We start from the raw sequence: 12,441 nt of genomic DNA, 5'->3' as shown, positions 1-12,441 counted from the left end.
TAGGGGTCAAAGTTCAAGGTCCTGGATGTAAGTGAAACTGGCAGGAGGAAGAGAGTTCTCTACAGGGATACAGGTCATTGCTGGTCTCCTGGCAACAGCAGCTGCCCCCTTATAGCCCGTGTGCTGATCTGACTGTGTGTGTGTGTGTGTGTGTGTGTGTGTGAGAGAGAGACCCTGGGAGGCTGTGTGTATATATGCGTGTGTGAGTATAACACTATTGAAACACTACCACAAGTTAACTTGTGCTAACTGAAACTAGACAGTCTGGAAAACTAAGGGAAGTCAGATACATACACTACCATGTCGTTAGATCACAAGATCCCTAACACACTGTGATACTACAACTAAATAATCAGCAAGTAATTCAAGTAGCAGGTGTTAGAGGGCAGAGATTGGGCTGGAACGGAGATGCAGGGTAAAGACGGGTCTTCAGTGTGTGTCAGAAGATAGCCAGTGACCCCCAAGGGAAGTTCATTCCTCCACCGAGGGACCAGTACAGGAAGGCATTGTGTCTGAGAGGAGTGACCCCGTCAGGATGGGACAGTCAGTTGCCCCAAGGTTGCAGATCGTAGTGATCTGGCCTTGGATATGGTTTAAAGAGGGTTTTTAAAAGTATTTTCGGGTGTAATGTGCTGTAATGTGCCATAACGTGCTGTAACGTGCTGTAATGTGCTGTAATGTGCTGTAATGTGCTCTGTATGTTTAGTTGTAATGCGCTGTAACACGCTGTAACACACTCTGTCTCTCTGCTTGCAGGCTGTGGCAGGGCGTCTCTGGCCCCCATGGCCTACACCCTCGGCTCCGGGTCCGACTCAGGGCCTGCCATCGGCTCCCAGTACTGCGTCACCAAAGTGGAGCTGTCTGTCTGCGGAGCTAACCTGCTGGACCGAGATGTCACCTCCAAGTCCGACCCCTTCTGTGTGCTCTTCCTGGAGGTGGACGGCAACTGGGTGGAGGTGAGGGGGGGGGTCAGAGGCATTAAGAGGAGAGAGTCAGAATCAGGTCATAAGAGCACACACCTCTCTTAGCTGCTACCCAGTAAAGTAAAAAGAGGAGTGGCTCTGACACATCTCTGCACACACACACCCTGACAGGTGAGGACAGGCTCAGGGGCAGCACGCAGTGGGATCACCATGGGATGCTGTTATTGGTCAATAGGGCAAGCCCAAACAAGAAACTGGCGCTGCGGTTACCAGGGCAACGATGGAAGCACAGCGTGTGCTGGAACTGAGGCGTGGTGAGAAAGAAAGCGAGCAGAGACAGGAAGGAAGTCCTTTGAAGAGACAGAAGACGCATTTTCACAGAGAAGCGTGGAGAGAGGGAGAGGGAGAGAGAGAGAGAGGGCAGGAGCGGGGGAGGGAGGCTGCCATGAAAAACAGAGAAGGAAAAAGATAATAGGAGAGGAGACATAAATTAGCATGAATTAGACAGCAGTGTAAAAACCCCTGTGAAGGAAGTCTGATTTGTGTCACTCAGCATAATCACAGCCAAGAGAGAACAGGATTGGAGAAGATGGAAAGAGAGAGAGGGAAGAGGGGAAAGAAGAGACTGGAGACAGGGAGAGCCTGAGAGAACGGAAGAAGAGAGTCTGGGAGAGAGAGTGTAGAAAGCCAGATTTACAGGCCGTTTGTGTAATATACTCATGTACAGTGCTGGCAGGTCCTCGGAGGTCACTGTTTTCTTTAAAAGTAAACGTGCCGGCCAGCAACAGGTTTTGTTACACGGTAAAAAGGGAAGATGACCTCACTGAGATCCCCAGAGCGTACGCTATGATGCCATCGGTCCTGATTCAGACCAACACAAAGCGCTGAAGGAACAGGGACCTGCTGGCTGTGAAGGGGATGTCTGAGATCTTGGGGTAGGAACACTCTACTGTTGCCATAGTGACTGAGGCTTCTTTGACTGACTGTATGGCAGGTCGGCACTGTGTGTCCCTTGCTAGCCACCGTACTGAGATCTGACAGCCCGGTCCCTCCAGACACAGAGCTCAGAAGAATCTCTCTGACAGCCCCACAGGCTGAGAGCATGACACACGGGTGCAGTGACACTAAACCGAGGAGGGTGTGTGCGTGTGTGTGCGTGTGCGTGTGTGAGTGTGTGTGTGTGTGTGTGTGTGTGTGTGTGTGTGTGTGTATGTGTGTATGTGTGTGTGTGTGTGTGTGTGTGTGTGTGTGTGTGTGTGTGTGTGTGTGTGTATGTAAAATGTATGTTTCTGCACGTGGGTGGGTGCTTGTGTGTAATATGTGTCTGTGTTGCTGTGTGTGGGGGGTGGGGTTTGGGTGTTCCTCTGTGTTGTGGAGGGGTGGAGGGGTGGAGGGTGAGGTGCTGAGGGGTACGGGGGCCGAGGGAAGCTGAGGGGGATGGAGACAGACTAAACGATTTAACGGGTGACTCAGAGCAACCTCACGTTAGTCACCAGCCTCTGCCTCCATTACCAACCCGAGCACAGCATCATGGCAGCACGGCCGTTTGACTGAATATGTTACTTCATACGGCTGAGAATTTTCATAACTCAGCCTTTTATTGCTAATGTTGTGTTCTTCAGTGCTTTGTCTCAGTCCGTCTCGCCCGGTTAACGTTCCCACCCTCTGTCTGCCCAGGACAGGAGGGCGTCCGTGTTTAGGATACGTGGTATTTCACTCTTTTCTGCTTTCATTGTTTTTATTGTCCAATGCAGTCACCAGGTGCCTTAAATTGAAAAGTCTGTGTCCCGGGTAAGAGAATATTCATAGTCGCACTGAATGCATCTCTGAAGCAGTGGGGAGCATTCAGACTCACTTGTAAAGGAGTTTCAGCAGTAGAACATAAATATTTCTGTATTTCATAAGAGTCAAACAAATGTGCGTAAGGTAAGAAAGGAGTTTTACTTCGCAGCTGACCGCAGGAACATGATCGTGACACCGAGTTCACACCGTGTTCAGATGACAGAGCAGCGGGTTCTGTCTCACAGTCGGGGGATCCCTCCTGGGGTGCGAGACAGTCCCCCCCTGCCCTGACTGCTGCCGGAGGGGCCGCAGCACCACTGTGAAGCCGTACACCTTGGGACGATGTAGACAGCAACATGATGTGGGGTTTAGCAGCCAAATTAGGTTATAACAAACCACGTCAAGAGCAGGGTCCAAATTAACCTGTTTGTCCACCGCCCAGTGTGGCTGGTAGATGTAAAAACTCACCAGCCAGTTGGATTTTTCACCAGTGAAAATCACTGACTGTGAGTCGAGCTACATTTCCACTGAGGCGCACGTCTGTATGGTAGCAGCATTGTATATTTGCTAAAACAGCTAGCAAGCAGGATAACATTACAGCTGAAGATGAGAGCTTAACAGTAATATTTGCTCTGTGTGCATGTGTGTGTGTGTGTGTGCGTGTGTGTGGGTGTGTCTGTGTGCGTGTGTGTGTGTGTTGCAGGTCGGCCGCACAGAGACCGCAGTGAATAACCTTAACCCGGTGTTCGGGGAGAAGTTCCAGGTGGATTACCGCTTTGAGGAGGTTCAGAAGCTGAAGTTTGCGATGTTCGACGAGGACAAGTGCAGCACCCAGCTGTATGAGCATGACTTCCTGGGAGAGTTCACCTGCACGCTGGGCATGGTACGCTCTGCCCTCACCTCTCTCTCTCCTGTCCTTAACCTCTGACCCGGTCAACCTGTTCCTGACTGACCTCTGACCTCTCACAGCTGTGAGTGACTCCCTGACCTCATGTTTCTCTTCTCATTCGCTGAGTGTGCCGTATCCAATCCCATCAGAGCTTGAAACCCCGCCTCTCTGGAGAGGAATGAGCCTGACAGTCTGGCTGTTTCAGGGATGCTGTTTGTGTTCAGGTTCAGACTGTTTCAGGGATGCTGTGTGTGTTCAGGTTCAGACTGTTTCAGGGATGCTGTGTGTGTTCAGGTTCAGACTGTTTCAGGGATGCTGTGTGCGTTCAGGTTCAGACTGTTTCAGGGAATCTGTGTGTGTTCAGGTTCAGACTGTTTCAGGGATGCTGTGTGTGTTCAGGTTTCAGGGATGCTGTGTGTGTTCAGGTTTCAGACTGTTTCAGGGATGATGTGTGTGTTCAGGTTCAGACTGAAGGTGTCTGAACTCAGACGTCTCTCTTATTTCCTCTCTGACCCCTCCCACCTGCAGATTGTGTCCAGTAAGAAGCTGCATCGGCCATTGATTCTGGCCAATGGCAAGCCAGCGGGGAAGGGGACTATCACGGTGAGAGAGACACACACACACACACACACACACACACACACACAGCAGTGTGAATTTGGCAGCTTTAACCAAAGTCTTTTCACTTTGAATGAAGAATAAAGAATGAAATACACAGTAATCTTAGTCACATTTCAGTAATTTCATCCTTCTTTGTTTTAGATTAGTTTTTGTTGCCATCTCTGAACATTTTAGTCAAGCTTTAGTCAAATTTTTATTCACGTTTTAAACTTTGTTTTGTCATTGCATAATTACAATCCTTAACTTTCCATTGAGAACACGTAGATGCATTTAGACAATATTGCCAGTATATCTCATGAATTGCGAAGCTAACAAAACAGCTAGCATTGCTATTGTCAGCTTCTCCAAATGGTCAGGGGCTTTCAGCTGTGTATTTCATGTATTCTACTGCCACCAGCAAACCTTTTTAAACTAATAAAGGTCTTGCTTCTTAGTTCACAGGTTGAATCAGGTATGATGGTATTTGAATATATCTCACATATGGAATAATTGGGTCAACTGGTAAAAGAATTAATGAATGCAGGAAAACAGAATTTAACATATCAGTTAGCATTCTAATTTAGAAGCTTATCATGCACATACAGTTCAACTCCAATCAGTTCAATTTAAATACATTGAGGGTAATTACTGTCTCATTAATTTTATTTTGCCTTCATGCCAAAAGAATGTCAAGTTTAGATTTTGTGTTAAGATTAGTATGGCACTTTGGATTTTATGTTGTTCTGCATTGTACCTAGCCTCTAAACCTAACTGATGATTTGGCCTCCAAAATGAATATATTTTGCCACAACAAGCTGGATTGAATGAAAGCTAGTTAAAGCAGATATGAAAGCATGTAACTTGGGTAGTTTGCTGGCAAACACTAAACAGCTTTCTCTCCATACTCAGTTAATACTGTTGCATGTTTAGATGAGCTTGCAATCCATGTAAAGAAGCTAACACTATAAAACAGTGTCAGAACAGATTCCAGCTTTTTCAGCGTCAGTGTGTGACTGGACAAAACAGATATGATGCAAACGTTTCATGGTAAATTGAACGTCTGTCTACCATCGTGGCTTTTGTCTTGTTTTTGTCTTTGAAAATGAAAAGACATTTAGTCATCGTTATCATTTTTTTAAATGTCAAGTTATTCTTTATCATGGGTAAAAAGTCATTGAGGAATAGTTTTAGTCATAATGTTCTCTAATGAAACACACACTCTCTCTCACACACACACACACACACACACACACACACACACACACACACACACACAAACTCTCACACACTCTCACACTCTCTCACACTCCCCCCCCCACACACACACACACACACACACACACACACACACACACTCACGCAGCTGTACACACGCAGTGTTAAAGTTGTGCTCTCTCATGTCGGTTATAGATAACTGCACAGGAACTGTCAGACAACAGAATTATAACACTGAGTCTGTGCGGCCGAAAGCTGGACAAGAAGGTAAGCGGATGAGCCACGCCCATGGGAGTGGCTGTGTCTGGCCCCCTTTGATGCCAGTTTCAGTGTTTGTACAGGATGTTGCAGTGCAGCACACTCTTAATAAAACAGTAGAAAGCACACTCAGTAAAAGCTTCTGCAGTAAAGGCCAGAAGCGGAGCCTTCTGAGGGTGATGCAGTGCTATAGAGTGGTGCTCGTCCCCAGCTCACTGCCATACAGAATGTCTGCAAGAGCCCTCTGCCAGTACGCTATGGTTAGTATTTAAATGTCTCATTTTTTATTCCAGGATTTCTTTGGAAAATCTGACCCTTATTTAGAGTTTCACAAGCAAGGAGAGGATGGAAAATGGATGCTGGTACACAGGACAGAGGTGAGTGTGTGTGTGTGTGTGCGCGCACGTTTGTGTGTGTGTGTGTGTGTGTGTGTGTGTGTGTGTGTGTGTGTGTGTGCATGTGTGTGTGTGTGTGTGTGTGTGTGTGTGTGCGCGCACATTTGTGTGTGTGTGTGCACGTGAGTGTGTGTGTGTGTGCGTGTGTTGGGGTGTGACGGAGTGCCGTCACCACGGTTGAGTATGCGCTCTGACTGCCATACCAATGAGCCTGGCTCTTTGGCGTCGCGGTCAAAGTTGCATGGTTGGTACCCTGACGACCTGGGTTCAAGGCCGGGAGGGGTGACTGCTCTCGCCCTTCGCTACATGGGGACAGAGCTCTGGGGCGGAGTGGATATTTCTGTGGATTGTGTACTGGAAGGTATAGCATCAAGTATAACAGCTGGATTAAGAGTGACGCCTATGCCATTCCACTCATACAGTTTAACATGGTGTGCACATACCCTATTCAGCTGTGGAGAAAGATCACACACACATACATGCTCACACACCTCCCTGATGACAGCTTCTGATAGTGTTGACTCCTTACATGGCCTTTTTGCTTCTGTTGTACTCTGCCTCGCCTGTAAGTCTCTTTGGATAAAAGCGTCTCCCAAATGAATAAATGTAAATATAAAAGTGGTGAGTGGTCCCCTGTCCAGCAGAGAAGTGCACTGTGTGTGTGTGTGTGTGTGTGTGTGTGTGTGTGTGTGTGTGTGTGTGGGTGTGTGTGTCTGTGTGTGTGTGTGTGTGTGTGTGTGTGTGTGTGTGTGTGTGGCGCTAATGTACCTGTCCTTTCCTCTCAGGTGATTAAGAACACCCTGGATCCTGTGTGGAAACCTCTCACCATGCCACTGGTGTCCCTCTGTAACGGGGACGTGGAGAGGAACATCAAGGTGGGCGTGGCTTCACATGGGGCGGGCCTCACTGTGTGTGTCCATGAGGGTGTGGTCCTGGCTGGGCGGGGCTTCACTGGAGCAGTCCTTGCATTGGTGCTTCCCTGCTGTGGGTCTCCTGGGGGGGTGGGGGGTCTGGGTGACAGGGTGCTGAGGTGTTCCTGTTTGGGTGGGCTCGGTGGTGCTTGCATCCCTACAGGTTGAACAGAGCTGAACATTGAACAGAAGTGCTCCTGGGAGACATTTCCACAATAATACAAAATATTGCATAATTAATCATAAGTGATAATATATTTATATAAACCCAGTTTAATATTTATTAATGACAGAGGCAGAGGAGTGATTTTTGATTAACAGCTGTGTGTGTTCCTGTGTGTATCTCATTGCAAGAAGAAAGAGGGCCTTTCCCAAAAACCACAGTCACATTTTTCTGCAAAATTTGGTTTATTTTTACAAAACACCATAGCATAGCACCCTTGTATTGTATTGTGACACTGTTTGATTCTAGCTTTAGTCCTGTTAGTAAAATAGGGAGAGTAGAAGCCAGCATCCTCTTCCTTTTCTGTCCCAGAATGGTCCGCTTCTGGCCTCCTCAGGAAGGAGTATGAGTCTCACTTCCTCATTTCTGTGTTTCCAGCCAATCGGCACCCTGCTGATCAGGTGGCTGGCACCTGGTGATCCCTCCCATTATTGAGGGAAAGGGAGGGCTGTCATGCTCACCTCTCACGGGGGGGTTATGCCTCCTCACTTTTAGAAAGCTGCTGCTCTCACCACCTTTTGCAGGTATTGTGTGAACCTGGCATTCCAGAAATAAAAAAAAACATTCTTAGTGAGTCTCCTTCACAGACCTTCACAGCTCCACTGATAATTACATTATGTTATTATCATTTATCACACGCTCTTATCCAGATGTCTTACAAAGTGCATCTAATGAAGTGGGATGAGAAGTTGCACAAACAGGACACCACTAACCACACATGAGCAAGCCTCAGCGCCAAACACAGTGAGATCACGAGCGTGTGCCAAGATCAGCGTGTCAGTTTAACAGCAGTGACACAGTCTGCACGACAGAAGGGCTGAGCCGTTCCAGGCACAAAGCTAACATACCCTGAGGTACACCTCCACAGATAAGCCTGGAGTGCACCCCACCTATGCAACTGTGCAGAAGGGAAAGACAGATCTCAGCTGGGGAGGGCGGCCGAGGCGACGCCTGCAGAGGGTGTGTGAGGGAAGACGGCCGGTGTGACTCCGCTCGTCTGAGCTGCGTGGCATGAGAGCCGGAGTGAGAGCTGAGCCTGCCGGGTGCTTTAAAGATCTGTGAATGCGGGGTTTGTCTCACCCAGGTGACACGTTACACGCTCACTAGTCTCCTGTGGAAACAGTGGCTAGGCACTGAAGGTGGAGGAAGAGGAACAGCTGTTTTTAGAGGAAGAGGAACAGCTGTTTTGTTGTTAGTTCCCTTCTGTAGATTGTGATTGTGAAACCCTCCCTCTGTTCCTCTGTCTGGCAGGTGCTCTGCTACGACTACGATAACGACGGAGGCCATGACTTCATTGGCGAGTTCCAGACCACCGTGTCCAAGATGAGCGAAGCTCAGAGCTCACAGGAGGTGAGAGAGGGGCCGCGCCATTGGCCGTCGTGGGACAGGGCGAGGGGTGCTGATTGGGCCGGAGCTCACCCTTGCAGCTCCGCAGACAGTGAAAGGCCAGCCGGCAGCCTGTGGGCTTGCAGTGTGACTTGCATGGCACCAGTCCTTCACACTCCCAACTGGCTGAAAGAGGCTGGCTTGCAGAATGTTGTGGGATGTTGCTAGGAGACAGATCACATCTACATCTTGCTGATTTTAAATGGCCATGACAGCTCCTCTGAGCCAATCACGACTCCCCCTCCCTCACCCCCCCCGCCTCCCCAGCACGGTGGGCAGCACTGTGTGCGGATGTATCTGTGTGCCTTTTGGCAGGAGCTGTTTTTTAATTTCATTGGAATGCGAGCCCTTTGTCCTGAAGGCCTCGGAAGCTGGAGTTCCACAGGTGTTCCTGCCAGATGACATTCCCCCTGTCTGTCTGGTCAGTTTGATACAGGTGTTACTGAGGAAGAGAAGCCTCGTCTCTCTGTCTCTGGCTATTGTTTGGACCCCAGAGAGGCGGAGAGAGAGAGAGAGAGAGGAAGAGAGAGAGAGGGAGGGAGAGAGAGGGAGGGAGAGAGAGAGGAAGTGAGAGAAATGCATGGCAGTGTCTTTGAGATGCAAATTGTTCTCCTTGCACTGTTCTCTGTTGCCCTACAAAAATGCAAATAAATAAATAGACAAACAAATTGGTAAAAAACAGACAATGAATCTCGTTCCTGCGCAGATGACGGAGTTGGGGTAGAGGTGGGGTTTGGGGGGTGGTGGGTGGGGGTGGTGTTGGGAGCTGGGGGCCAGGTTTAATGGTATGTTTGCTGTGCAGTGACTGTGATGAAATGTCTTCCATCTCATGGCTGATGTGGATCAAAAGCACTCATTCGCACATTTCGATGGTGTTTGCTTCCCTCTCCTGTGGCCTCCTCACGCATCCACCGACCCCGCCCTGATCTGGGGCAGCGTATGCACTGCAGTGCGTAGGGCGGGAAGAGGCGCTGCTCTCACAGCGTAGTGAATAACACACTCACACACAGCACAGCTTTAATGGAGGGCTTCTCTGTCCCTCAGATGCGGTCACACCTCACAGAGGCCCGAGGAGTGTGTGCTGTTTACCTTCCTTACAGGTGCACAGACTGTGTCCTGTCCCACAGTCTGTGTTTTTCAGTTGTTGAGTCAGTTAGAGGTGTCCTGGTAACATTGTTGCAATGGTTCTGAAACCTTACTGTGATCCTTCTCTCACTCCACTGTGTTTCTGCATTAATATGCATTAATAAATTTTACTATTGTGTTGTGGTAATATTGCTGCAACAAGGCAACGTTGTTTTAGTTTTTGTGACACTTTGTGACACTTATATTGTCTTCTCAGCCAGTCATTCGGGTGTGATGGCTTTCCATGTTTCAGGAATGCTTTCTGTTTGTGTGTTGTAAGCCTCTCTTGCCCCTCTTCTTCCAGGTCGAGTTTGAATGCATCAATCCCAAGAAACTGAAGAAGAAGAAGAGCTACAAAAACTCTGGGATTATTATTCTGAAGTCATGCAAGGTAAACATTCGCGGGCCCGTGGCTCATTATCCCCCTAATCGCTAATTAGCCGTTTCATTATGTAAATATCTGCACGAACGAGGACAAAGCCAACCTGCTCTGAATCTATTAGAAGTGCGTGACAAATCATGGCGCACACAGCTAACGACTTGCCTTTTAATTAAATTTTTTATTACAAACAAAATTCTTGTAATTGTGGCTCTGCTGCGGGCGTTTTAATTTCGTTTTTTCCAGTCACGGATTAAAGTAATAGCCTTAAATTCCCCGATCGATAGAGGCATTAATATCAGTGCAGGAACAGCCGTTCTGACGCTCCTCCGCAGCACGTGGGGGGCCTCGCTCACCTGTATCCTCCGCATTCCTCGACTGCTTCTGACGTTCTCGCTTTCTGCCCACAACTGATTACTGCACTGCCCCTGTGAACACCAGGAGACTCTGTGCTGCCTGTGTGAACACCGAGAGACTCTGTGCTCCCTGTGTGAACACTGGGAGACTCTGTGCTGCCTGTGTGAACACCGAGAGACTCTGTGCTCCCTGTGTGAACACTGGGAGACTCTGTGCTGCCTGTGTGAACACCGAGAGACTCTGTGCTCCCTGTGTGAACACTGGGAGACTCTGTGCTGCCTGTGTGAACACCAGGAGACTCTGTGCTGCCTGTGTGAACACCGAGAGACTCTGTGCTCCCTGTGTGAACACTGGGAGACTCTGTGCTGCCTGTGTGAACACCAGGAGACTCTGTGCTAGGACGGCAGAAATTCACTTTTTAAGAACACTGTTTTAATGTGTGCAGGAGAGACAGGGACATCAGCGTGTGTGACTGTGGGAAGAGGGAGGGTAACAGGGTGTCGTGTCTCCCCAGATCACGAGAGACTACTCCTTCCTGGACTACATTTTGGGAGGGTGCCAGCTCATGTTTACAGTGAGTACGAACAGAACCCCCCCTCCCCACACACACACACACACACACACACACACACACACACACACACACACACACTTCATCAACAGCACTCTGACACATGGTGGCCAGTCTGGGCCAGGGTAGATGATGTCATTGGGCTGTGCTGAGTGCTGTGGGTGTTTTTGCCCTGAAAGGTTTAACCCAGGCGGGTTGGAGACCTTCTGTTCCTCCTGAACAGACGGGCCTTTGTTTTTGCCGTTTGCGAGCGTTACACTCATTCACTCCCTCCCTCCTGTAATGTGGCACGCGGGTCTTTCATCATCATATTTGTTCATTTTTTTCAATTATGAAAGGCATTGTCCTGGTGAACAGGGTCTATATATAACTACCAGGGCTTTTTTCTGCGTACATGATTGTCAGAAAGACGCAGATGGAGAGAGAAGGTGGGGTTGCTATGGTTACCTTGGTCTGTGTAGAAACAGTTTGTATTTCTGAGAAGAGCGGGAGGGAGGGAGAGAACATTCAAACACAGACCATGTGCTCCAGACTGCTGGCAGAGTGAGAGAGTGGTACAGGCTGAATGGCTGGTTCTCATTATTAAACTCCTTATGTTGGTGAGCGGAGCGGAGACTGAACTGCCAAGCTGATGTCAGCGTGGTCCCGGAGCGAGACGCCTCTCTGTGTGTTTATCGGGTACAGAGGAGCAGTACTCTGTGCTGTGATCATGCAGATCAGCAGGAGGTGTGTTTATTGGGGACGGAGGAGCAGTACTCTGTGCTGTGATCATGCAGATCAGCAGGAGGTGTGTTTATTGGGTACAGAGGAGCAGTACTCTGTGCTGTGATCATGCAGATCAGCAGGAGGTGTGTTTATCGGGTACAGAGGAGCAGTACTCTGTGCTGTGATCATGCAGATCAGCAGGAGGTGTGTTTATTGGGGACGGACGAGCAGTACTCTGTGCTGTGATCATGCAGATCAGCAGGAGGTGTGTTTATCGGGTACGGAGGAGCAGTACTCTGTGCTGTGATCATGCAGATCAGCAGGAGGTGTGTTTATTGGGGACGGAGGAGCAGTACTCTGTGCTGTGATCATGCAGATCAGCAGGGGGTGTGTTTGTTGGGTACAGAGGAGCAGTACTCTGTGCTGTGATCATGCAGATCAGCAGGAGGTGTGTTTATCGGGTACAGAGGAGCAGTACTCTGTGTGCTGTGATCATGCAGATCAGCAGGAGGTGTGTTTATTGGGGACGGACGAGCAGTACTCTGTGCTGTGATCATGCAGATCAGCAGGAGGTGTGTTTATCGGGTACAGAGGAGCAGTACTCTGTGTGCTGTGATCATGCAGATCAGCAGGAGGTGTGTTTATCGGGTACGGAGGAGCAGTACTCTGTGCTGTGATCATGCAGATCAGCAGGAGGTGTGTTTATCGGGTACAGAGGAGCA

General features: G+C 49.0%; 1 protein-coding gene across 2 annotated transcripts in view; it reads left to right on the top strand.

Moving 5' to 3' along the window:
* The window catches only part of cpne2 (copine II), a 33,313-nt gene that overhangs the window by 9,406 nt on the left and 11,466 nt on the right, over positions 1–12,441 (top strand). For both annotated transcript variants that reach the window (XM_036543464.1, XM_036543462.1), the window contains exons 2-10: positions 757–956; positions 3,409–3,588; positions 4,123–4,197; positions 5,605–5,676; positions 5,961–6,044; positions 6,848–6,937; positions 8,448–8,546; positions 10,012–10,098; positions 10,958–11,017. In XM_036543464.1, the coding sequence (XP_036399357.1) occupies positions 783–956; positions 3,409–3,588; positions 4,123–4,197; positions 5,605–5,676; positions 5,961–6,044; positions 6,848–6,937; positions 8,448–8,546; positions 10,012–10,098; positions 10,958–11,017 (921 nt within the window). In that variant the 5' untranslated portion in view covers positions 757–782. The remainder of the gene's footprint in view (positions 1–756; positions 957–3,408; positions 3,589–4,122; positions 4,198–5,604; positions 5,677–5,960; positions 6,045–6,847; positions 6,938–8,447; positions 8,547–10,011; positions 10,099–10,957; positions 11,018–12,441) is intronic.

Source organism: Megalops cyprinoides, chromosome 13 (assembly GCF_013368585.1).
Source record: "Megalops cyprinoides isolate fMegCyp1 chromosome 13, fMegCyp1.pri, whole genome shotgun sequence".
NCBI classification, from domain to species: domain Eukaryota; kingdom Metazoa; phylum Chordata; class Actinopteri; order Elopiformes; family Megalopidae; genus Megalops; species Megalops cyprinoides.
The sequence above is the reverse complement of the archived record's forward strand: the minus strand, read 5'-3'. Positions and strand labels throughout refer to the sequence as shown.